Source organism: Coregonus clupeaformis, unplaced genomic scaffold (genome assembly GCF_020615455.1).
Source record: "Coregonus clupeaformis isolate EN_2021a unplaced genomic scaffold, ASM2061545v1 scaf0077, whole genome shotgun sequence".
Taxonomy (NCBI): Eukaryota; Metazoa; Chordata; class Actinopteri; order Salmoniformes; family Salmonidae; genus Coregonus; species Coregonus clupeaformis.
Window position 1 is genome coordinate 375,902 of NW_025533532.1, and position 26,462 is coordinate 402,363.

The window sequence follows — 26,462 nt, forward strand, 5'->3', positions numbered from 1 at the left end:
CCCCTCTCCATCCCCACGCCTAGTCCTCACTCTGCAGCCATCAATTCAGTCTCTCCTTGGAACCAACATCATCAGAGGTAAAAAAATAAAAATAAGTCAGCACTTAGAATTCAGACTACTTTGAACTATATGGGGAAGGACATTGGTTGGATCCTGATTGCAGGAAGGAAGGCTATTTACTAAGGATACAAATAATATTTTGGTATTTTCTTGCTGTTCATTTCTGTGTCTTTGACCTGCAGGTAAAGAGCAAGCATGTCTACAGAGCGGTTTGACTGCCATTACTGCAAGGAGTCCTTGTTGGGAAATAAATATGTTTTGAAGGAGGATACTCAGTACTGCATTAAGTGTTATGAGAACTTGTTCTCCAATTGCTGTGAAGTGTGCTCTCTGCCTATTGGGTGCAACTGTAAGGTAAGCATTATGTACTGACCACATATAACGCATATTTTCATGTGCATAGAGTATTATATACTGAGTATAGAAAACATTAAGAACACCTGCTCTTTCCATGACAGACTGACCAGGTGAATCCAGGTGAAAGCTATGATCCCTTATTGATGTCACTTGTTAAATCTACTTTAGTGTAGATGAAGGGCAGGAGACAGATTAAAGAAGGATTGTTAAGCCTTGAGACAACCGAGACATGGATTGTGTATGTTTGCCATTCAGAGGGTGAATGGGCAAGACAATATTAGGAAGGTGTTCCTAATGTTTGGTATACTCAGTGTATATACATAAGCACGTCAGTGAAACTGAAGTACAAGATTGTTATGTTTAAAGGGGCAGTGCAGTCAAAAATGTGATTTTCTGTTTTTTTAATGATATTTCCACACTATGAGGTCGAAATAAAACTGAAATTGTGAAAATTATGATCATGTCCTTTTAGTGTAAGAGCTTTTTGAAGAACAAAAAAAAAAACGCCTACAATTTCAGCCTATTCAGGTGGGATGGAATGTTTGGGCCCAGATCATGTCACAATCTGATCTGATTGTTCTGACCAATGACCAATCATCTTTTATTTGCATATGTATCCTCCTACTTGGAAGGGGTAAGGGGGAAGGCTCTCTAGAGTCTAGACGATCCTATCCGCCAATCAGGGCTATGTATGTAAATACGTATATTTACATTTCTATCAACACGGCTCATGAAATAAACACACAAATTAAAAACACTGCATTGGGGCTTTAAAGCCTTTCGTCAGTTATGGTTTGAACAAGCAAAGTTGTGAAAAATGTCCAAGGTTTATAGACATCTAATTAACAGAACTGCATACCCTCAAACAAAGAATGGGCCACCAACAAAAATATGCATCCCATGACATTTTGACATTAATTATTGTTGTTCTCAAATAATGACTTTCCATGGGAAAAAAATACTTTCAAAAAACATGCTTTTAAGCTATATATAATTTGTTCAGAAATTATCCAATGACAACAAAAACCAACAATACCAACAAAAACCAAATGTTTTTTGGTGATGATAAGGTAAGACAGTTGATAAGGAAGACAGTAATCTCAGTAAGGTATTATTTATAAATCATATTCTTTCAAATTCTTTGATTTAATCAATTAAATTGCTGTGGGAATAATAACCATCAATCCAATCCATTCCATGGTTAACACTGTCTATATGTTTGTGTGATAGGATCTGTCCTATAAGGATCGCCACTGGCATGAGCAGTGCTTCAAGTGTGCCAAATGCAGCCGCTCTCTGGTGGAAAAGCCCTTTGCAGCTAAGGATGAACAACTGCTCTGCACAGAGTGTTACTCCCATGAGTACTCCTCCAAGTGCTCCACCTGCAAGAAAACCATCATGCCAGGTGCTGTAGGACAACAATGATCATGATATTGATTATTATAAAATATGTATTTTAGTTCACATTGTTCTTCCCTGAAAAATGCTTGATATGATATAGCAAGAACTATAACATTGCATTGACCACCAATACATTTGTCACCATTCCTCAGTCCCTATTGGTGGAGGTGTTCTATTTCTGCAGGCCTACTACTATATGTGCAGTACAGGGGCAGTCGGTGCCATTTAAGATTAGGGAGGACGATTTTCTTTTTTTTTATGAGCATGGCCTTATTTCTATTACAGCATATTGGATGACTGTCATTCATATTCCATTCACCCAGCTCAAAGTAACATCGATAGGTTTAGGCTACTACATCATACTCAAATTGTCCCTATACGCATCATAAGGTGGGTACCCTACGAATGAACGTTTATAACGTAGGTGCACAGGTTGAGAGACAAATTGGCGTAATCAAGGTGACAGACAGTGACACATTCGATACCGCCTTGCACACATTAGTCTAAACCGTTGCAAACGAGAGCTTCTATTGGAAAAATTCAGGTAGGTTTATCTCCATTTCGTTCCGTTTGCTTCCGTTTAAGAAACGTTTTTCAACAGAATTGGCAGAATGAATACACCCCTGATCACCCGCAACACAGTTCACTTTCAAAGCAGCCACATGCAAACAGCATCATCACTTTACTCGTTGTATAATTCCTTCTTGCATCTACGCGCTCTCCTTCTCTCTTTTCTCTTCGCTTGTGGACTTCAGTGCACAACACAACAGCTGTCTGTGACCATGCGAAAAACCTTTCAAAGCCAAACCGCTACACACAGCCTACATCGTTGTCAATGTCACCATAATAGCTGGTCAACATAGCTACTAGAACTAACGCATAAGCAAACCCGCTACAATCATGCAGTACAGTATACAGAAAGCAGTTTAGCAGTTACACTGGCAGGCCCCGGTGGCAATAAATTAATATAACCGAAAGCTTACCTTGACTTGGAAGAGTTCCAGTGCCCATTAGCTACTGCCAAGGCAGCAACTACCCTTCCTGGGGTCCAGCAGAATTAAGGCAGTAATACAATTTTAAAAACATTACAATACATTCACAACAGATTTCACAACACACTAAGTGTGTGCCCTCAGGCCCCTACTCTACCACCACATATCTACAACACAAAATGTGTACGTGTGTGTTTAGTGCGTATTTTATCGTGTGTGTGTATGCATGTGTCTGTGCCTATGTTTGTGTTGCTTCACAGTCCCTGCTGTTCCATAAGGTGTATTTTTATCTGTTTTTACTGCTTCTATTCATGGCTGTATGTAGTACTGTGCGCCTCCCATAGTCTGTTCTGGACTTGGGGACTGTGAAGAGACCTCTGGTGCATGTCTTGTGGGGTATGCATGGGTGACTGAGCTGTGTGCCAGTAGTTCAAACAGACAGCTCGGTATATTCAACATGTCAATACCGCTCACAAATGCAAGTAGTAATGAGGTCAATCTCTCATCCACTTTGAACCAGGAGAGATTGACATGCATATTACAGTGCCTTCGGAATGTATTCAGACCCCTTGACTTTTTCCACATTTTGTTATGTTACAGCCTTATTCTAAAATTGATTTAAATGTTTTTCCCCCCTTATCAATCTACACACAATACCCCATAATGACAAAGCAAAAACTGAAAATAAATAAAATAAAACTGAAATATCACATTTACATAAGTATTCAGACTCTTTACTCAGTACTTTGTTGAAGCACCTTTGGCAGCGATTACAGCCTCAAGTATTCTTGGGTATGATGCTACAAGTTTGGCACACCTGTATTTGGGGACTTTCTCTCATTCCTCTCTGCAGATCCTCTCAAGCTCTGTCAGGTTGGGTGGGGAGCGTTGCTGCACAGCTATTTTCAGGTCTCTCAAGAGATGTTAGATCGGGTACAAGTCCGGGATCTGGCTGGGCCACTCAAGGATTTACAGAGACTTGTCCCGAAGCCACTCCTGCATTGTCTTGGCTGTGTGCATAGGGTCATTGTCCTGTTGGAAGATGAACCTTCGCCCCAGTCTGAGGTCCTGAGCGATCTGGAGCAGGTTTTCATCAAGGATTTCTCTGTACTTTGCTCCATTCATCTTTGCCTCGATCCTGACTCGTCTCCCAGTCCCTGCCGCTGAAAAACATCCACACAGCATGATGCTGACACCACCATGCTTCACCGTAGGATGGTGCCAGGCTTCCTCCAGACTTGACACTTGGCATTCAGGCCAAAGAGTTCCATCTTGGTTTCATCAGACCAGAGAATCTTGTTTCTCATGGTCTGAGAGTCTTTAGGTGCCTTTTGGCAAACTCCAAGTGGGCTGTCATGTGCCTTTTACTGAGGAGTGGCTTCCGTCTGGACATAAAGGCCTGATTGGTGGAGTGCTGCAGAGATGGTTGTCCTTCTGGAAGGTTCTCCCATCTCCACAGAGGAACTCTAGAGCTCTGTCAGAGTGACCATCGGGTTCTTGGTCACCTCCCTGACCAAGGCCATTCTCCTCCGATTGCTCAGTTTGGCCGGGTGGCCAGCTCTAGGAAGAGTCTTGGTGGTTCCAAACTTCTTTCATTTAAGAATGATTGAGGCCACTGTGTTCTTGGGGACCTTCAATGCTGCACCCGGCCAAACTTTAACACCCTTTCCCAGATCTGTGTCTCGACACAGTCCTGTCTCGGAGCTCTATGGACAATTCCTTCGACCTCATGGCTTGGTTTTTGCTCTTGGGTACGTGGATTGTTTTTCTAGTGAGTTTGCTGAAGTTGTGGTCGATGTTTACTTGTCCCTGGTGATGGTGGTTCTAAGTCTCTCATTATTGCTTACATATCAGATGGAGCTTGGCGCTTGTGAACATGGGTCACAGGTTTTCCCTTGGTTTGCTCAAGTCAGAGACTTTTGGCAGGAAGAAATTACCTGAGTGCAGAGCAGTGAATTTGATGGTTTTGTGTTTTGATTTGGTTCTGGTTTTCTAGAATGGCTTTATCTCAGGGTTGAGGGTTTATGTAGTCATGTTGCATAGTTTTGCAGCTGTAGTGTTTATACTGTACATATTATTATCTTTAGTTAACCCTTTCCACTTGTGAGAATTAGCCTATATGGATAGGGCTAAATTGAAATATTTCTTACAGAAGAAATATGGAAAGCATATGCATAACCATGGTAGCAATTAAAAAGTAACAGTTTGGAGATTATGAATTATTAGACTAAAGGTAAGGACACAACAGTTCACCTGACAAGACTGAATCCAAACATTAGACTATTGATTTTATGTGCATTTTTCATTGACTGTACTGTTCACCACATTTGTTGATAACGAAATCTAAAAATACTCTGGATACATCCGTAAGGTAAGAATATTCGTGGAACATTTGGGCTAAGTGAGTTTGTGGGTTTGAGTGAGAGGTTAAATTGGTGTCTCCAAGTGGCCACACATCTCTCCAAAGTGTGCACAGTTCCTAAGTAATTTCAATACACTTTTATGACTCAAAGAAGAGTCTTCAACACTAGCTAGGTTTCCATTCAATTGGCAACAGAATTCATGTCACGACTTCCGCCGAGGCTGCCTCCCCTCCTTGTTCGGGCAGGTTTCGGCGTTCGTCGTCACCGGCTTACTAGCTACTGCCGCTCCCATTCTCATCACTCCACTTGTCTTGTCTTGTCAATCACACACACCTGGTGCTCATCCCCTAATTAGTCTGTGTATAAGTGTTCCCTCTGCCCCCTTGTGATTGTTCTATGTGGGAAGAGAGTAGCTCGGTTGAGATACTCTTTCATTTATTTTGCCAGGGTTGATTTTCCCCTGTGTCATTACATTTATTGTATTTTCTGAGACTGTGTTTGGTCAGGGAGGATTGTTTTCCCCTGTACCTGTTTCGATTGCCGTTGTAGGCACATTGTATGTCTGGAAGGAATACATCTGCATCCGGTTATTTTACTCCTGCACCTGACTCCGTCCATCATTCACCACAATTCTAGAATCCGTATAAAGAAAATATGTGCATTTTCCCACCAGTGGTGGGTTTCCACCACATTGACTTGTTGTGGCTAAAAATCAGTTGCTGATAACATACTCCACACAAAATGTACTTTTTTGCTTAATTTTTCATGTACCAAATAAAAATCTAAAGTTCAATGTGTTTCCGTCGCATCGCAACTGTCACGATCGTCAGGGTAAGGAGTAGACCAAGGCGCAGCGTTGCAGGCAAACATACTCGTTTATTAGCGAAACGTGATGAAAACAACAAAAGACGGTAACGTGACAGTACACGGTAAAACACAACAAACTAGAAACAAGAACCCACAAAACACAAAGGAAAACCGACAGTTTAAATATGGCTCCCAATCAGAGACAACCAGCAAACAGCTGACACTCGTTGCCTCTGATTGGGAGTCACTCAGGCCAACATAGAAAATGACAAACTAGAACCCCCAACATAGAAATATAACACATAGAATAAACACAACCTGGCTCAACAAATAGAGTCCCCGAGCCAGGGTGTGACAGTACCCCCCCCTAAAGGCGCGGACTGCGACCGCGCCTCAATAAGAGCTAAACAGGGGAGGGCTGGGTGGGCATACCTCCTCGGCGGCGGTTCTGGCTCCGGCCTTGCCCACCACCCTCCAATCAACCCCCCATAGCGCCCCTGGTCCGGTTTAGCCCCGCTGGCCGGAGCCGGACTGACGACATGCACCCCTGGCTTGGTGCGTGGAGCAGGAACGGACCGGACCGGGCTGACGATGCGCACCCCTGGCTTGGTGCGTGGAGTAGCACCTGGCCGAACCGGGCTGACGATACACACCCCTGGCTTGGTGCGTGGAGCAGGAATGGACCGGACCGGGCTGACGATGCGCACCCCTGGCTTGGTGCGTGGAGTAGCAACTGGCCGGACCGGGCTGGACGACTTCGCACCCCTGGCTTTGTGCGTGGAGCCGGAACGGGCCTCACCGGACTGGACGACTTCGCACCCCTGGCTTGGTGCGTGGAGTAGCACCTGGCCGAACCGGGCTGACGATACACACCCCTGGCTTGGTGCGTGGAGCAGGAATGGACCGGACCGGGCTGACGATCGCGCACCCCTGGCTTGGTGCGTGGAGTAGCAACTGGCCGGACCGGGCTGGACGACTCGCACCCCTGGCTTTGTGCGTGGAGCCGGAACGGGCCTCACCGGACTGACGACTCGCACCCCTGGCTTGGTGCGTGGAGCCGAACGGGCCTCACCGGACTGACGACTCGCACCCCTGGCTTGGTGCGTGAGCCGAACGGGCCTCACCGGACTGACGACTCGCACCCCTGGCTTGGTGCGTGGAGCCGAACGGGCCTCACCGGACTGACGACTCGCTCCCCTGGCCTGGTGCGAGTAGCAGGAACAGGGCTGGACCAGGCTGACGACTCGGACCCCTGGCTTGGTGCGAGTGGCAGGAACAGGCCGGGCCGGGCTGGCGACTCGCACCCCTGGCTTGGTGCGAGTGGCAGGAACAGGCCGGGCCGGGCTGGCGACGCGCACCGTAGGTTTGGTGCGAGTGGCAGGAACAGGCCGGGCCGGGCTGGCGACGCACACCGTAGGCTTGGTGCGTGGAGCAGGGACAGGCCGGGCTGGGCTGGCGACGCACCCCGTAGGCTTGGTGCGTGGAGCAGGAACAGGCCGGGCTGGGCTGGCGACGCACACCGTAGGCTTGGTGTGTGGAGCAGGGACAGGCCGGGCTGGGCTGGCGACGCACACCGTAGGCTTGGTGCGTGGAGCAGGGACAGGCCGGGCTGAGCTGGCGACGCACCCCGTAGGCTTGGTGCGTGGAGCAGGGACAGGCCGGGCTGGGCTGGCGACGCACACCGTAGGCTTGGTGCGTGGAGCAGGAACAGGCCGGACCGGGCTGGCGACGCACACCATAGGCTTGGTGCGTGGAGCAGGGACAGGCCGGACTGGGCTGGCGACGCACACCATAGGCTTGGTGCGTGAAGCAGGAACAGGCCGGACCGGGCTGGCGACGCACACCGTAGGTTTGGTGCGAGGAGCAGGAACAGGCCGGACCGGGCTGGCGACGCGCACCGTACACTTGGTGCGAGGGGCTGGAACAGGCCGGACCGTACTGGGGACACACACCACTGGCTCTATCTCGGGATCTGGAAATGGCCGGACCGGACTGGTAACACACCCCAGTACCTCTCGCCGTGCCTCTACACCTTCCCTCCCTGCTTTGACCAGTGGCCCCCGTAACCTGGTGGCCTTCTGAATCCGCCCCTTTTCTGCCTCCGTCAGCCCCGTCGTCCATGCCGTGTGCCCCCCCCTAAACATTTTTTGGGGTTGCCTCTCGACCGTCCAACGCTGACACTGCTTACGCCGTTGCTCCTCTCTTCGTCGCCTCTCAATTGTCTCACTCCATGGCCGGCGATCCATCCCGGCCAGGATCTCCTCCCAGGTCCAGGACCCCTGCCCGTCCAAAATCTGTTCCCACGTCCAGGCTGCCGATTCCTGGACACGCTGCTTTGTCCTGGTATGGTGGGTTCTTCTGTCACGATCGTCAGGGTAAGGAGTAGACCAAGGCGCAGCGTTGCAGGCAAACATACTCGTTTATTAGCGAAACGTGATGAAAACAACAAAAGACGGTAACGTGACAGTACACGGTAAAACACAACCAACTAGAAACAAGAACCCACAAAACACAAAGGAAAACCGACAGTTTAAATATGGCTCCCAATCAGAGACAACCAGCAAACAGCTGACACTCGTTGCCTCTGATTGGGAGTCACTCAGGCCAACATAGAAAATGACAAACTAGAACCCCCAACATAGAAATATAACACATAGAATAAACACACCCTGGCTCAACAAATAGAGTCCCCGAGCCAGGGTGTGACAGCAACTCTACAGATAGTTTTGTCACAATAACTGTTGCGTTAAATATCAAATGTACCTACTCTGGTCTTGGCACATGCACTCTAGCCAACAGCTCGCCGATATAGTTTGGGTAGGCTGAGCGGGTAAGCTAGTCTACATGATGAGATTATTATGGATAAGAGCGAGAATATTACTTATTTCATCTGTATCCTAATAAACCTAATAAGCTAGCTAACATAAATAGCATTCCTCTCTGTTCAAAACTGTGTTTGAGTAAACTAAATTGCTAGCTGCATTAGCTAGCTAAGTAAGTGAAAGTGAAGGTGAAAAAAATACAACGAAATATAGCTAGCTCTCTCTCTGCTGCTTCTCCTTCATTTTTGAAGAAATTCATTTGTTCAAAACTGTTAAACTATTGTCTTTCTTTTGCTTTGAGTCAACTACTCACCACATTTTGCGCACTGCATTGCTAGGTAGCTGTAGCTTTCATTACTAGGATGCTGTGCTTTGCTTGAGTGGACAACATATGCCAGTTCATGCTGCAAGAGCTCTGATAGGTTGGAGGACGTCCTCTGAAAGTCATCATAATTACTGTGGAAGGGGGTGAGAACCATGAGGCTCCTAGGTTTTGTATTGCCGTCAGAGGAGGACGGAAAATAGCTGTCCTCCGGCTACACCATGGTGCTACCCTACAGAGTGCTATGGAGGCTACTGTAGACCTTCATTGAAAACCGAGTGTTTTAATCAGTTATTTGGTGACGTGAATGTATTTAGTATAGTTTTATCAACAACAAAAAAATATTAATGATGTTTGAATATTTTTATTTTATGAAATTCACTGAGTAGGATGGTCCTCCCCTTCCTTTTCTGAGGAGCCTCCACTGGTGCAGTAGGTGATTGTGTCTTGTTTCCATATGCTGACTAAGCTGTCCTTCGTCTGTGCTAGGTTCCCGCAAAATGGAGTACAAGGGGAACAGCTGGCATGAGACCTGCTTCCTGTGCAACCGCTGCCAGCAGCCAATAGGAACCAAGTCCTTCATCCCCAAAGACAACGGCTACTTCTGCGTGCCCTGTTTTGAGAAGCAATTTGCATATCAGTGCTGTGCCTGTAAAAAAGTAAGAATCTTACAGTCTCATGGTTTGAACTGTATGTTAAATAGCGAGGGTTCTTTTACAAGTTTGTATTTACACTGTAGGATGTAGACATAAGCAGCACACTAGAAGAATGTGTAATTGTATGTGTGAAGACCCAACCCAATTTGTTTTCTGTTAGTTCAGATTCTGAGCTCCAAAATGGTATATCATACACTGTGATTGGAGAAAGCATGGGAAATGAATGCTGTTTTAAAAGTTCATAAACTTGTTATCCCACTTAGGAGACAAGTAGCAGTAGCATGGCCAACCCCTTCATTATCTCAGCCAATCATCGCTAGCCAGGAAGGATCCTGTGATATGGAATTGGTTAGGTAGTTTAAACAGCACACTACAGCTCACTACCACTACCACACTCCATTCCCCCAGGGGGCAGTAGCACTAAGACCCCTAGACCTAACGAGTGCAGCAAAATCAGTAGGCTAGTTATTGGTTTTGTTACATGTGGGGGCTCGTCTGGGATAAATGTTAAAGTTGCACTATGCAGAAATCGCTCCACCATTTCCAGGTTGCTAAAACTCTAATAGTTCACCTAATTTCAGATTATGTGACAAAATAAGATAGTATAGTATAGAGAATCATTATACCATCTAAACTGCTGTGAAATATATTTTCCAGGACCAAAATATTGTTGTTTCAGCTGTTTGAAGCTGGTGTACAAAACCAAAAGTAAAAGACGCAAAAACAAAACATAAGAACGGGAAGCATAGAAAAAGCGCACATAGAATTGATCTACCGCTTCTTAGACTTGCTTTCAAGTAGAATGATAGATCTATAAATCACGTTTCTATGTGAATTTGGTCAGGTAGCCAAAAACGTTACATATTGACATTTTAACATTTAGGACTCAATTGGGGCAGAAGAAGTAATGATGCCGGAAGGGATGGCTGCCGTTTTACGGGCTCCTAACCAATTGTGCTCTTCAACACGGGGGCCCCTCAGGGGTGCGTGCTTAGTCCCCTCCTGTATTCACCCACGACTGCGTGGCCAAGCACAACACCAACACCATCATTAAGTTTGCTGACGATACAACAGTGGTAGGCCTGATTACCGACAACGATGAGACAGCCTATAGGGAGGAGGTCAGAGACCTGGCAGTGTGGTGCCAGGACAACAACCTCTCCCTCAATGTGAGCAAGACAAAGGAGATGATCTTGGACAACAGGAAAAGGAGGGCTGAACACGCCCCCATTCAAGTTCCTTGGTGTCTACATCACCAACAAACTATCATGCTCCAAACACACCAAGAAAGTCGTGAAGATGGCACAACAACGCCTTTTCCACCTAAGGAGACTGAAAAGATTTGGTATGGGTCCCCAGATCCTCAAAAAGTTCTACAGCTGCACCATTGAGAGCATCCTGACCGGTTGCATCACCGCCTTGTATGGCAACTGCTCGGCATCTGACCGTAAGGCGCAACAGAGGGTAGTGCGTCCAGCCCAGTACATCACTGGGGCCAAGCTTCCTGCCATCCAGGACCTATATCCTAGGCGGTGTCAGAGTAAGGCCCCAAAAATTGTCAAAGACTCCAGTCACCCAAGTCATAGACTGTTCTCTCTGCTACCGCACGGCAAGCGGTACTGGAGCGTCAAGTCTAGGTCCAAAAGGCTCCTTAATAGCTTCTACCCCTAAGCCATAAGACTGCTGAACAATTCATCAAATGGCCACCCGGACTATTTGCATTGACCCCCCCCCCTTTGTTTTTACACTGCTGCTTCTCGCTGTTTATTATCCATGCATAGTCACTTTACCCCTACCTACATGTACAAATTACCTCGACTAACCTGTACCCCTGCACATTGACTGGGTACCGGTACCCCCTGTATGTAGCCTCATTATTGTTATTTTATTGTGTTCCTTTTTTTTTCTTCTTCTTTTTTTAACTTTAGTTTATTTAGTAAATATTTTCTTAACTCTATTTTCTTAAAACTGCATTGTTGTTTAAGGGCTTGTAAGTAAGCATTTCACGGTAAGGTCTACACCTGTTGCATTCAGCGCATGTGACACATCAAATTTGATTTGATTTGATCTTAGCAGTCCGGGTGGTTTTAAACCGGTATGGTTTGGTAGAGTCATTGTGCATTTGTTGAGAAAGTTTGTTGCAAGTGTCGACCTAGCATGCTAGGTGAGGTTTGCAGTAGCGCTAGTGTGAGTTTCGTTTGCAGGTTATCAAGATAGATTATGTTTTTTTGGTCAACAGAAATGTTTGGTGGGACCTCGCCCGCAAATGTTGTCAAATGTTTGCAGCTGGTAGTCGTTAGCTACCGTAGGGCGGCTGAGGTGTTTTGCTCGTGGACCAGAACATTTTATGTTGACTGTTTTGCAAGATTTGGAGTCTGGAGGACTCTGTGGCAGATGCGTTTGTGTTAGCGCTAGGCTAGTGGCTAACTGTTGCTGTGGTTTATAGCTTTGGTAAATGCGTTTGTGGTATTGCTGGGCTAGTGGCTAACTTTAGCTTTTGTGCTTGCTGTGCTGGTTTTTGCCTGGTTGGAGTGGTTATCTATGGGGCTTGGAGAGTGTGCATGTATTGGTTGGTTAGTAGCGTGCTATAGTGGCTAATTGTGACTTTTGTCAATCGGTTTAATGGTTCTGTTCAGGATATTGATTTTGACTACGGGGTGTTGGAGCCAGAAGTGTTTTGTGCATATGTAGAGGATAGTGGGGGTTTTCTCAAGCGAGGGATCAGTTACAGTGGGGGAAAAAAGTATTTAGTCAGCCACCAATTGTGCAAGTTCTCCCACTTAAAAAGATGAGAGAGGCCTGTAATTTTCATCATAGGTACACGTCAACTATGACAGACAAATTGAGATGTTTTTTCTCCAGAAAATCACATTGTAGGATTTTTAATGAATTTATTTGCAAATTATGGTGGAAAATAAGTATTTGGTCACCTAAAAACAAGCAAGATTTTTGGCTCTCACAGACCTGTAACTTCTTCTTTAAGATGCTCCTCTGTCCTCCACTCGTTACCTGTATTAATGGCACCTGTTTGAACTTGTTATCAGTATAAAAGACACCTGTCCACAACCTCACACAGTCACACTCCAAACTCCACTATGGCCAAGACCAAAGAGCTGTCAAAGGACACCAGAAACAAAATTGTAGACCTGCACCAGGCTGGGAAGACTGAATCTGCAATAGGTAAGCAGCTTGGTTTGAAGAAATCAACTGTGGGAGCAATTATTAGGAAATGGAAGACTTACAAGACCACTGATAATCTCCCCTCGATCTGGGGCTCCACGCAAGATCTCACCCCGTGGGGTCAAAATGATCACAAGAACGGTGAGCAAAAATCCCAGAACCACACGGGGGGACCCAGTGAATGACCTGCAGAGAGCTGGGACCAAAGTAACAAAGCCTACCATCAGTAACACACTACACCGCCAGGGACTCAAATCCTGCAGTGCCAGACGTGTCCCCCTGCTTAAGCCAGTACATGTCCAGGCCCATCTGAAGTTTGCTAGAGTGCATTTGGATGATCCAGAAGAGGATTGGGACAATGTCATATGGTCAGATGAAACCAAAATAGAACTTTTTCGTAAAAACTCAACTCGTCGTGTTTGGAGGACAAAGAATGCTGAGTTGCATCCAAAGAACAACATACCTACTGTGAAGCATGGGGGTGGAAACATCATGCTTTGGGGCTGTTTTTTCTGCAAAGGGACCAGGACGACTGATCCGTGTAAAGGAAAGAATGAATGGGGCCATGTATCGTGAGATTTTGAGTGAAAACCTCCTTCCATCAGCAAGGGCATTGAAGATGAAACGTGGCTGGGTCTTTCAGCATGACAATGATCCCAAACACACTGCCCGGGCAACGAAGGAGTGGCTTCGTAAGAAGCATTTCAAGGTCCTGGAGTGGCCTAGCCAGTCTCCAGATCTCAACCCCATACAAAATCTTTGGAGGGAGTTGAAAGTCCGTGTTGCCCAGCGACAGCCCCAAAACATCAGTGCTCTATAGGAGATCTGCATGGAGGAATGGGCCAAAATACCAGCAACAGTGTGTGAAAACCTTGTGAAGACTTACAGAAAACGTTTGACCTGTGTCATTGCCAACAAAGGGTATATAACAAAGTATTGAGAAACTTTTGTTATTGACCAAATAGTTATTTTCCACCATAATTTGCAAATAAATTCATTAAAAATCCTACAATGTGATTTTCTGGATTTTTTTTTCTCATTTTGTCTGTCATAGTTGACGTGTACCTATGATGAAAATTACAGGCCTCTCTCATCTTTTTAAGTGGGAGAACTTGCACAATTGGTGGCTGACTAAATCCTTTTTTCCACACTGTATGTCAGGTGGCAAAAATGCTAGAGGTTGAAATAGCAGAGGAATTGAGCAAGTTAGAGGTGGCAGTGTTGTTATGGGAGATGTAGAGTGAGTGCTTGCCGCCGGTTCTGATGGATAGCAGTCTACATGATGAGATTATTATGGATAAGAGCGAGAATATTTGTATTTGTCAACTGGCAGTCAGGCATCAATCATCATGTCACTAGAATAAGACCCTCTATATTTATTGGAAAAGAGCATCAAGATCACTGTGCACTTTCACCACCCTGTGAAGTTCATCATAACTTATTTCATCTGTATCCTAATAAACTGCATGCTTTCCCGAGTCGTAGTGGGAGAACCACACACCATATCATCGCGTGACTCCAAGTTTACTTCGATATGTTGGTTATTATATCAATATTTGCGCATAAAGGCATTTCCACAGCCATTTCTCAAATAAGTCATTTTACTGACACAAAAAGATCACACCATGTCGAATGAACAAATGATCTGTACCGAAACTTCCTGTTTCCATCACAGCTGTCGTAATTATATTTATACGGTATGACTTTTTATGCATAAAAACTGTGGATGGAAACGTGGTTTAGAAAGTGCTTTTTTGAGCTCTCCTAGCTGTGCAGTTGAAGAACTGCACTCCTAAGTGGCGCAGTGGTCTAAGGCACTGCATTGCAGTGCTAACTGTGCCACTAGAGATCCTGGTTCGAATCCAGGCTCTGTCGCAGCCGGCCGCGACCGGGAGACTCATGGGTGGTGCACAATTGGCCCAGGGTAGGGGAGGGGATGTAGCTCAGTTGATAGAGCATGGCGTTTGCAACGCCAGGGTTGGGGGCCAGTATAAATATATATATATATATGTGGTCACTAACTGTAAGTCGCTCTGGATAAGAGCTTCTGCTAAATGACTAAAATTTAAAAAATGAACTAGAGCAACCACACTTGTAGTTGTTTTGTTTGGAACACAGCCCTGCATCCCCGCCATCACACAATAACTGTTTTTGTTTACGCAATCCAAAAACGGTCCATTATAAATCACAATCTAGGTCAGTTGGGCATAATTTGAAAGCTTGTTCTATTGCCAACATGACTAGATACATTTCAAATATGATCTTACAATGTTAGGCTTTCACGAGGCAATTCAGAGAAGCAGATCGTAATTTTGGTGCGCATATAATGGAGTCATGAGTGCATTCAGATGCGTGGTCCGAAAGCAAATTTTCTTCACTATACAACAAACATAGGCTCATTCTCTTCAGGACAACCCAGGGTATTTGGTTTGTTTGTATGACATCAAAGCGGTATTTATTATAATCCTCAACATCTCATCTTTCAAAATACATCAAGTCCTCTTAATTTATAACATTTCCCTCACTCAGACAACCAAACATTTTCAAAAGTTGCGCAATTAGCAGGAGGGATGGGGGCAACTTCTTATCGTGTGTGGTGCTCAAGTTCAGTCAAAACCCATACAGAGCTATGAAGCGGAGACCCTGAGCTCTGACATAATGTATGTTACTGTACAGCCACTGCGTTCCAATTTAGGCAGTTATCAGTGTCCAAATCTGCCATTTTCAACCCGTATACGGGTACGAGTGTAAAGGGTTAAGGAAGTGTATAGAAAAGAAATAGAAAACAAAGTATACCATTTTAGGAAAATGCAGGAAAATAGATATTGGTGACTATGTGAGGTCTTTTATTTTGTTGTTGGGGGAGGTGCTATGGAATAGGTTAGGTCATTTAGACAGCACACTACAGCTCACTACCACTACCACACTCCATTCCCCCAGGGGGCAGTAGTACCCAGGTCCAAGTGCTGTGCTGCCAAGATGTAATAAAGACAGGTGCTGCCAATTAAGTGTGGATCGTCAGTCAGAGTACCAGCTGGCAAGCCGTTAGGCTGCTGGTTTGGTTGGTGGCCATGAGGCATTTTGTTTGTGTTTGAATCTTTAGTTTGGGCATGCCTTTTTGTAGTTTTCCTTTTTGTATATATTTGTTTCCGTCACCATCTGAAAATAACAATCCACTTGGGCTCGCCGACCCAAATGAGTCATGACAGAGCTGGCCCTGGACCAAGGTAAGGTTGTGGTCTCCCTGGGCACATGTGCATTCAACACTGTCCTCAAATGCTGATTTCTCATATTAATGCACACATCAAATGAGGTCACAGACCATGTAGCTAGGCCTACTACCCTAGACCTAATGAGTGAATAAAAATCAGTAGGCTAGTTATTGGTTTCATAAGGCCTGAATTTAACATTTGTATTCCTATTTACAGATCCCATACAAGTTTGTAATTAGGGCACATGAAAGTTCACATGTTCGATACGTTTTTGTTTGATTTTACGGCCCTACTGTGAAGTTCGCTGACAACACGACCTGGTAGGCCTAATCACCGGCGACGGTGGTGGGGGGGGCAGTGGAGCAGGTAGACAGCTTCAAGTTCCTCAGTGTCCAAATCAATAAAGACTTAAAATGGTCCAAACACACACACAGTCGTGACGAAAGCGCGACAGTGCCTCTTCCCCCTCAGGAGGTTGAAAAAGTTTGGCATGGACCCTCAAATCCTGTAAAGGTTCTACTGCAGTACCATTGAGAGCATATTGACTGGCTGCATCACTGCTTGGTATGGCAATAGCACAGCCCTCGATCACATGGTGCTACAGAGGGTTGTGCGGACAACCAAGAACACTACTGGGGCTGAGCTCCCTGCCATCCAGGACCTCTATATCAGGCGGTGTGAAAAGAAGGCCTGGATAATCGTCAAAGGCCCAAACCACTCAAGCCATGGACTATTTTCTCTGCTGCCACATGGCAAGATGTACCAGTGCATCAAGTCTGACACCAACAGGCTCTTGAACAGCTTCTATCCCCAAGCAATACGACTGATAAATTGCTAACATAATAGCGACACGGACCGAGTTTACCTTGTGTCTTTAGCTACCTTTTATTTCGGTATTTGCACTGTCTCTGCCTACACTCACATGGCCCTACACACTCACACACACTGTCACTCCAACACACACACAAACACTCACTCCAACATTTCCTCACTCACATATAATATGCACATCCATTTATACTGACTCTACACACCCACACACCCACAAGCTGCTACTACTCTGTTTATCTTATACCCTTGCTTACTTAATTACTTTATTGTGTATTTCTTATTCTTATTTTTTGTGTTTCTTTTCTTTCTATTAATACATTGTTATTGATTATTATATTGTTGAGTTTTTAGTTTGCTAGAAAGGCATTGAACTGTACTTGTGCATGTGACATTATAACTTGAAACTAGTGTCATCCGTGTGTGTGTGTCTCCTTAAGGCCATTACGACCGGTGGGGTGACCTACAATGACAAACCCTGGCACCGTGAGTGTTTCCTGTGCATCGGCTGTAAGAAGCAGCTATCAGGACAGCGTTTCACCTCCAGAGAGAACTACCCCTACTGTCTGGACTGCTTTAGCAACCTCTATGCCAAGAAGTGTGTGGGTTGCACCAAACCCATCACCAGTGAGTCACTCTACGAATATTGTCATTCATTTTCTCACCCTTCAGGCTACGTTTTTCTATTAATATTCTCTATTTATGCCATGCAATCACACATCGCCTGTTGGTGTTTGTAACATCATATGTGTGCACTTGTAAGTGTGTGTGTATGCAAGCATTATTCTGCATAGTATGCTGTTCATATATTGTAGGGGCTTTATTGTTGGAGGCGGTTAAGAGTGTTGGGCCAGTAACCGAATGGTCACTGGTTTGAATCCCTGAGCCGACTAGGTGAAAAATCTGCCGATGTGCCCTTGAGCAAGGCACCTAATCCTAATTGCTCCTGTATGTCGCTTTGGATAAGAGCGTCTGCTAAATGACAAAACATTTATAATGTTTTTAAAATGAGGCTCACGTGTCAAACGCTAGTTTGCAATTTCATCATGTAAAGAATGGCGCACTGGCATGGTCCGGCAATTAACCTGTCTAACAACAGCTCGCTTAGAAACAAACACAAAAGTGACAATTTCATGCAGCGCTACTGGAAAGTTTTAAGACTCACAAAAAGCAGGTTTTAGCAGAAATGCTGTTGATAATGTCATGGATTTTGAGAGCGAAGCGCAGCCTATGCCTTTTGTGCTGGTGAATCTTTTATTTAGAAACATAAAAAACTATTGTTTCCTCCCCATTTAATTGAATTTGATGAAAAAACAACCATAGCCTACCCACCCCTTAATCAAAGCTGGTTTAGCAGCATCGCATAGGTACGTCTTTTTATCCTGGCCATTAGCCAAGTAGCCTTTGAATAAAGGGGTTTTAAATGGTCTACTGAGATTGCTTTGAAATATGTGACTCGTTTCAGGAAACTGTCGCGGATCACTACTTCACAGTAGTAAACTTTTTTTTTTTTTATCAATGCATTTTTTGGCAGAAATGCCTTCTGGAACATGTGAACTTTCATGTGCCTTAAAAACAAAACTTGTATGCCACCTGCAAATACGAATAAAATTGTTAAATTATGAGCCTAGTTGGTTTAGCCCCAGAAAAAGAAAGCAACCTTCCCGCTGGCCATGATTGGCTGAGATAATAAAGTTGAATGGACAGGCCGAGAAATTAGTTTGGATTGGTCTGCCATATAAAGTGGAGAAAAAAAGTATTTAGTCAGCCACCAATTGTGCAAGTTCGCCCACTTAAAAAGATGAGAGAGGCCTGTCATTTTCATCCTAGGTACACGTGAACTATGACCGACAAAATTAGAAAATAAAATCCAGAAAATCACATTGTAGGATTTTTAATGAATTTATTTGCAAATTATGGTGGAAAATAAGTATTTGGTCAATATCAATAGTTTCTCAATAGTTTGTTATATACCCTTTGTTGGCAATGACACAGGTCAAATGTTTTCTGTAAGTCTTCAAGGTTTTCACACACTGTTGCTGGTATTTTGGCCCATTCCTCCATGCAGATCTCCTCTAGAGCAGTGATGTTTTGGGGCTGTCGCTGGTCAACACGGACTTTCAACTCCCTCCAAAGATTTTGTATGGGGTTGAGATCTGGAGACTGGCTAGGCCACTCCAGGACCTTGAAATGCTTCTTACGAAGCCACTCCTTCGTTGCCCGGGCAGTGTGTTTGGGATCATTGTCATGCTGAAAGACCCAGCCACGTTTCATCTTCAATGCCCTTGCTGATGGAAGGAGGTTTTCACTCAAAATCTCACGATACATGGCCCCATTCATTCTTTCCTTTACACGGATCAGTCGTCCTGGTCCCTTTGCAGAAAAACAGCCCCAAAGCATGATGTTTCCACCCCCATGCTTCACAGTAGGTATGGTGTTCTTTGGATGCAACTCAGCATTCTTTGTCCTCCAAACACGACGAGTTGAGTTTTTACCAAAAAGTTATATTTTGGTTTCATCTGACCATATGACATTCTCCCAATCCTCTTCTGGATCATCCAAATGCACTCTAGCAAACTTCAGACGGGCCTGGACATGTACTGGCTTAAGCAGGGGGGACACGTCTGGCACTGCAGGATTTGAGTCCCTGGCGGCGTAGTGTGTTACTGATGGTAGGCTTTGTTACTTTGGTCCCAGCTCTCTGCAGGTCATTCAATAGGTCCCCCTGTGTGGTTCTGGTATTTTTGCTCACCGTTCTTGTGATCATTTTGACCCCACGGGGTGAGATCTTGCGTGGAGCCCCAGATCGAGGGAGATTATCAGTGGTCTTGTATGTCTTCCATTTCCTAATAATTGCTCCCACAGTTGATTTCTTCAAACCAAGCTGCTTACCTATTGCAGATTCAGTCTTCCCAGCCTGGTGCAGGTCTACAATTTTGTTTCTGGTGTCCTTTGACAGCTCTTTGGTCTTGGCCATAGTGGAGTTTGGAGTGTGACTGTTTGAGGTTGTGGACAGGTGTCTTTTATACTGATAACAAGTTCAAACAGGTGCCATTAATACAGGTAACGAGTGGAGGACAGGGGAGCCTCTTAAAGAAGTTGTTACAGGTCTGTGAGAGCCAGAAATCTTGCTTGTTTGTAGGTGACCAAATACTTATTTTCCACCATAATTTGCAAATAAATTCATAAAAAATCCTACAATGTGATTATCTGGATTTTTTTTCTTCTCAACTTGTCTGTCATAGTTGACGTGTACCTATGATGAAAATTACAGGCCTCTCTCATCTTTTTAAGTGGGAGAACTTGCACAATTGGTGGCTGACTAAATACTTTTTTCCCCCACTGTAGCACGCTTCTGTCTATTTGAGCTGGTCAGTATGGGTAGGAAATCCTGTCTAATGCCTTTTTTTATATATATATATCGCTAAGTAGAACTGCATAAGTGTGGCTCTCCACTTTCTGGAGGACCGAGTTTTGAAATCAGTGAAATTAGCGTATGATAGCTAAGGAGATGGAGAAAACACCTGTCTCCGGATTACAGTGCCTTGCAGAAGTATTCATCCCTATTAGCGTTTTTCCTATTTTGTTGCATTACAACCTGTAATTGAAATGGATTTATATTTGGATTTCATGTAATGGACATACACAAAATAGTCCAAATTGGTGAAGTGAAATGAAAAAAATAACTTCTTTCAAAAAATTCAAAAAAATAAATAATGGAAAAGTGGTGCGGTGAAAGGAACAAAGTATTTGATCCCCTGCTGATGTTGTGCATTTGCCCACTGACAAAGACATGATCAGTCTATAATTTTAATGGTAGGTTTATTTGAACAGTGAGAGACAGAATAAAAAATTAAAAAATCCAGAAAAACGCATGTCAAAATTTTTATAAATTGATTTGCATTTTAATGAGGGAAATAAGTATTTGACCCCTCTGCAAAACATGACTTAGTACTTGGTGGCAAAACCCTTGTTGGCAATCACAGAGGTCAGACGTTTTTGTAGTTGGCCACCAGGTTTGCACACATCTTAGGAGGGATTTTGTCCCACTCCTCTTTGCATATCTTCTCCAAGTCATTAAGGTTTCGAGCCTTCAGTTCACTCCACAGATTTTCTATGGGATTAAGGTCTGGAGACTGGCTAGGCCACTCCAGAACCTTAATGTGCTTCTTCTTGAGCCACTCCTTTGTTGCCTTGGCCGTGTGTTTTGGGTCATTGTCATGCTGGAATATCCATCCACGACCCATTTTCAATGCCCTGGCTGAGGGAAGGAGGTTCTTACCAAAGATTTGACGGTACATGGCCCCGTTCATCGTCCCTTTGATGCGGTGAAGTTGTCCTGTCCCCTTAGCACAAAAACACCCCCAAAGCATAACGTTTCCACCTCCGTGTTTGACAGTGGGGATGGTGTTCTTGGGGTCATAGGCAGCATCCCTGAACATATGGAAGAAGAATCTCTGGTCAGATGAGACAGAAATTGAGCTTTTTGGCCATCAAGGAAAACGCTATGTCTGGCGCAAACCCAACACCTCTCACACAGTGAAGCATGGTGGTGACAGCATCATGCTGTGGGGATGTTTTTCATCGGCAGGGACTGGGAAACTGGTCAGAATTGAAGGAATGATGGATGAAGCACGCATGAGAGTCTCAGCTGTTCCGGATGACTTTGTGATCAAAGCTCTCTGTAGCCGATGTGAGTAAGACTTTTAAACAGGTCAACATTCACAAGGCCGCAGGGCCAGACGGATTACCAGGACGTGTACTCCGAGCATTCGCCTGACCAACTTGCAAGTGTCTTCACTGACATTTTCAACATGTCCCTGACTGAGTCTGTAATACCAACATGTTTCAAGCAGACCACCATAGTCCCTGTGCCCAAGAACACTAAGATAACCTGCCTAAATGACTACCGACCCGTAGCACTCACATCGTCTGTAGCCATGAAGTACTCTGAAAGGCTGGTCATGGCTCACATCAACACCATTATCCCAGAAACCCTAGACCAACTCCAATTTGCATTCCGCCCCAACAGATCCACAGATGCTGCAATCTCTATTGCACTCCACACTGCCCTTCCCACCTGGACAAGAGGAACACCTACGTGAGAATGCTATTCATTGACTACAGTTCAGCGTTCAACACCATAGTGCCCTCAAAGCTCATCACTAAGCTAAGGACCCTGGGACTAAACACCTCCCTCTGCAACTGGATCCTGGACTTCCTGCCGAGCCACTCCCAGGTGGTAAGGGTAGGTAACAATACATCTGCCACGCTGATCCTCTACACGGGGGCCCCTCAGAGGTGCGTGCTCAGCCCCTCCTGTACTCCCTGTTCACCCATGACTGCATGGCCAGGCACGACTCCAACACCATCAAGTTTGCCGACGACACAACAGTGGTAGGCCCGATCACCGAAAATGATGAGACAGCCTATAGGGAGGAGGTCAGAGACCTGGCCGTGTGGTGTCAGGATAACAACCTCTCCCTCAACGTGATCAAGACAAAGGAGATGATTGTAGACTACAGGAAAAAAAAGAGGACTGTGCACGCCCCCATTCTCATCGACAGGGCTGTAGTGGAACAGGTTGAGAGCTTCAAGTTCCTTGGAGTCCACATTACCAACAAACTATCATGGTCCAAACACACCAAGACAGTAGTGAAGAGGGCACGACAAAGCCTATTCACCCTCAGGAGACTGAAAAGATTTGGCATGGGTCCTCAGATCCTCAAAAAGTTATACAGCTGCACCATCGTGAGCATCCTGACTGGTTGCATCACAGTCTGGTATGGCAACTGCTTGGCCTCCGACCATTAGGCACTACAGAGGGTAGTATGTACGGCCCAGTACATCACTGGGGCCAAGCTTCCTGCCATCCAGGACCTCTACCAGGCGGTGTCAGAGGAAGGCCCTAAAAATTGTCAAAGACTCCAGCCACCCTAGTCATAAACTGTTCTCTCTGCTACCGCACGGCAAGCGGTACCAGAGCGCCAATTCTAGGTCCAAAAGGCTTCTTAACAGCTTCTACACCCAAGCCATAAGACTCCTGAACAGCTAATCATGGCTACCCAAACTATTTGCATTGCCCCCCCACCCCATCCCAACTCCCTCTTTTATGCTGCTGCTACTCTGTTTATTATTTATGCATAGTCACTTTAACTCTACCCACATGTACATATTACCTCAATTACCTCGACTAACTGGTGTCACCGCACATTGACTCTATACCGGTACCGCCTGTATATAACTTCCCTGCTGTTATTTTATTTTACTGCTGCTCTTTAATTATTAGCTATTTTAAAAAATTTCTTAAACTGGTTAAGGGCTTGTAAGCATTTCACTGTAATGTCTACACCTGTGGTATTCGGCGCATGTGGCAAATCAGATTTGATTTTATTCAACACCTGTTGAATATAGCTGGTGTCAGTAAACGTTGGCAATAAAGTGTAAATTGTTGCCAGCAGCACAGTTGCAGTCACCAACGCTCTGGATAACATAAAAACAGCCTAACTAGCTCTGCTAGGGCAATTAAAATGGTCAGTAAGCTGTTCTCTCATTTGTGTCGAAATTGCTAGGAAGCTAGCCAACACTAGCCAGTTAGCTTGGGTGCTTGACTGTTAGGACAGAACGGTCAGATCAAACCTTAAAGAGATGGGTGGGGCTAAAGCTTAAAGGGTGTGAACGATGCTGAATGGGTGTGGACAAAGAAGAGCTCTCCAGTAGGTACCAAAGAATTCAAAGGCTATTTTCTCAAAAGTGAGGTTAGAAGTTTATCAACTTTCAAAGCAGAATTACTTTCCCATTGTTCCTCAAATGCAGTGTATGATATTCCATTTTGTAGCTCTGTGTCTCTGCTTTTATCCCATGTAAAAAACACAATTTCAAATTTTGCTACATAAGACCGAATCAAGGCAGTCGGTCACATATGAGGTTTTTGCCCTCATGCTTTTTCATTAATCACAATTCACATACCTGCAACTTAATTTTGCTTTTTCAAAAGGCTCTCCATCCCCATTTTCAAAGACCACCCCTCGTCTGATTTCCAAAGACACATTCCTCCACTATTCAGTCCTCTTATAATGCCATATCAACGGCAGATTTTTGTTGTTGTCTGCCTCTCATATAGGATACAATTGACAGGAGCTTAGTATTTTGTATAGACATGCAAATGTTATGCGTAAAGACATTTAGGCCTGTGTGTCCACAGTGCCATGGAATGAGAGAAGCGATTTATGATATCATGTTTCTGACCCCATCCTATTTAGAAACGTTGTTTTAAATAACAGATTGCTTGTTTTCCATTTTATTTCAAGCCCTCCATAGGCTACCCTTACCCTAGGCTACTAAGGCTGGTTCAACAGAAATACGTTGTCTTTTTTATCCCGGCCTTGCAAAATAGCCTATCCATAAAATATGTTTAAATGGTCTATTCGTCAGTACCTTGCAAATATACGGCATATTCTAAAACATACACACATATGCCTACCTGCATACTTAATTTTGCTTGTTCAAGCATCCATCCCCATCTCCAAAGTTTATTGGGATGAGCCTTGTCAGGCAGAACTGAGCGCTTTTCCGCTAGATGCTAGATTACTCGTTAATGTAGCCTATGCTATTTAATAAACGGTATTATCAATCAATAAAGGACTAGGAAGATATTATTACCTGCCCCCAGCCGAATTGGAGTTGATGACAACGCAAAGACGGTCAATAAGCTACAAAACTTGAGACAAGCACATGCAGTATTAAGCCATGGAATGCATTAACACCTTGTTTATTCATCAAAACCCAGCCCTTTCGCGCCATTGCCAGCTATTTCACTCATAATTCCGGCTGTGAAAATAACTACAATATTTCTGACACACCCAGGACCTATAGCACTACAGCCAGCACTGAGACCATTGCTTTAGGTTTGTTAAAATAGAGCCCTAGGTGTGTTAACATGTGTGCATATATGCGTCTGCGGGAGAATCTCAATTGCACACTCCTCACATCCCCTCTCCTCGCCTCCTTCTCAAAACCCATTGGATGAGAATGCCAGAGGTCCCTTCCCTCTGACCTTCTCCTCCAATGGGTTTTGAGAAGGAGGCGAGGATTCGAAGAGTATACAATTGAGATTATACCCATATCTGCATCCTTGTGTGGCAGGTCTGGCAGGAGCCAAGTACATCTCCTTTGAGGAGCGCCAGTGGCACAGCGAGTGTTTCACCTGTATGCAGTGCTCCGTGTCTCTAGTGGGCCGTGGCTTCCTCACCCAGCGTGACGACATCCTGTGCACCGACTGCGGCAGAGAGAAATGACTTCACTGGGGAGGTCACGACCTTATGACCTTGTAACAATCCAGCAACAGGTCACACCACACTCAAACCATACTACAACATATTCTGAAACACCACACCAAAACCCTACCCAGCGAGAAGTGACCTCAGTAGATGGTCACAATATTGACCTTTCATCATTCTATTGTTGTTTCAGTGTTGTGACGTTTGTGAGGAGAGGAGCCTTTGATGTACACCTGTAGCTTCCCCTTTCAAGAGAAGTAATAGAATCTTATGACAAGTTAAATGTATAATTTACAGAATAATCTCACTCGTGATAATCTAAACGACAAAGATATGTACTTGACACCAATTATTTTGTCTGCACATTAGTCCTTGCTGTTTGCATGTTTTAAGTTTTCATCATTATTCACATCAAAGTAATAGTAGTTTTGTAGTAGTTTAAATAAGGTGACAATCTAAATCGAGTGATTCATTTTTTGTTCAAATCAAAATTCTGACCTTGATTTATGAATGCATCTGTTGTGTTAAATGAATGGCACTGCTTTGCCTTAATGAATAAAAAGTTGTGTGGGGTCATGTGTTTTGTCTGTTGTACTGAACATGTGGAGGGCTGTTTCTGGTATGACCGTCTTAAACCAGAGAAACTTGTAGCAATGCCGCCATCCAGAGGATGTAACTAATTATGTCAGGTCACACACAGTGCACTATACTTGCGGGAAAATAGACACTGTACATACATAGAAATGTAAGTAAAGTTGTATGTCATCTGGGGGTTATTTAAATGGCTGAAACACCTTTCAGATAAACGTTACATATTGGAGTAACACTTGCTTTTCATTTTTACATTTTACATTTTTGTCATTTAGCAGACACTCTTATCTAGAGCGACTTACAGTTAGTGAGTGCATACATTATTTTTTTTATTTTTTCATACTGGCCCCCTGTGGGAATCGAACCCACAACCCTGGCGTTGCAAACGCCATGCTCTACCAACTGAGCTACATCCCTGCCGGCCATTCCCTCCCCTACCCTGGACGACGTTGGGCCAATTGTGCGCCGCCCCATGGGTCTCCCAGTCGCGGCCGGCTACGACAGAGGCCTGTTACAACATTCAGAATGTTACACCTTACTAAACATACCCCACTCAGTTCATACTGTGTATATAGTATATTCACCTACTTTT

General features: G+C 44.6%; 1 protein-coding gene across 1 annotated transcript; it reads left to right on the top strand.

Moving 5' to 3' along the window:
• Positions 1–25,851, top strand: fhl5 (four and a half LIM domains 5). The gene is made up of 6 exons (XM_041847070.1): positions 1–77; positions 243–414; positions 1,648–1,822; positions 9,614–9,783; positions 17,441–17,627; positions 25,146–25,851. Exons 2-6 carry the CDS (start codon positions 256–258, stop codon positions 25,295–25,297), a joined length of 843 nt encoding a protein of 280 aa, XP_041703004.1. The 5' UTR covers positions 1–77; positions 243–255; the 3' UTR covers positions 25,298–25,851.
• Positions 25,852–26,462: the final 611 nt, after the last annotated feature.

What these genes read in the sequence shown, in the direction of transcription:
- fhl5 (XM_041847070.1), top strand. Translation starts at nt 256, where the DNA reads ATGTCTACAGAGCGGTTTGACTGCCATTACTGCAAGGAGTCCTTGTTG. An exon ending in CTATTGGGTGCAACTGTAAG is followed by an intron (nt 415 to 1,647) that starts GTAAGCATTATG and finishes TTTGTGTGATAG; the next exon opens with GATCTGTCCTATAAGGATCG. An exon ending in CAAGAAAACCATCATGCCAG is followed by an intron (nt 1,823 to 9,613) that starts GTGCTGTAGGAC and finishes CGTCTGTGCTAG; the next exon opens with GTTCCCGCAAAATGGAGTAC.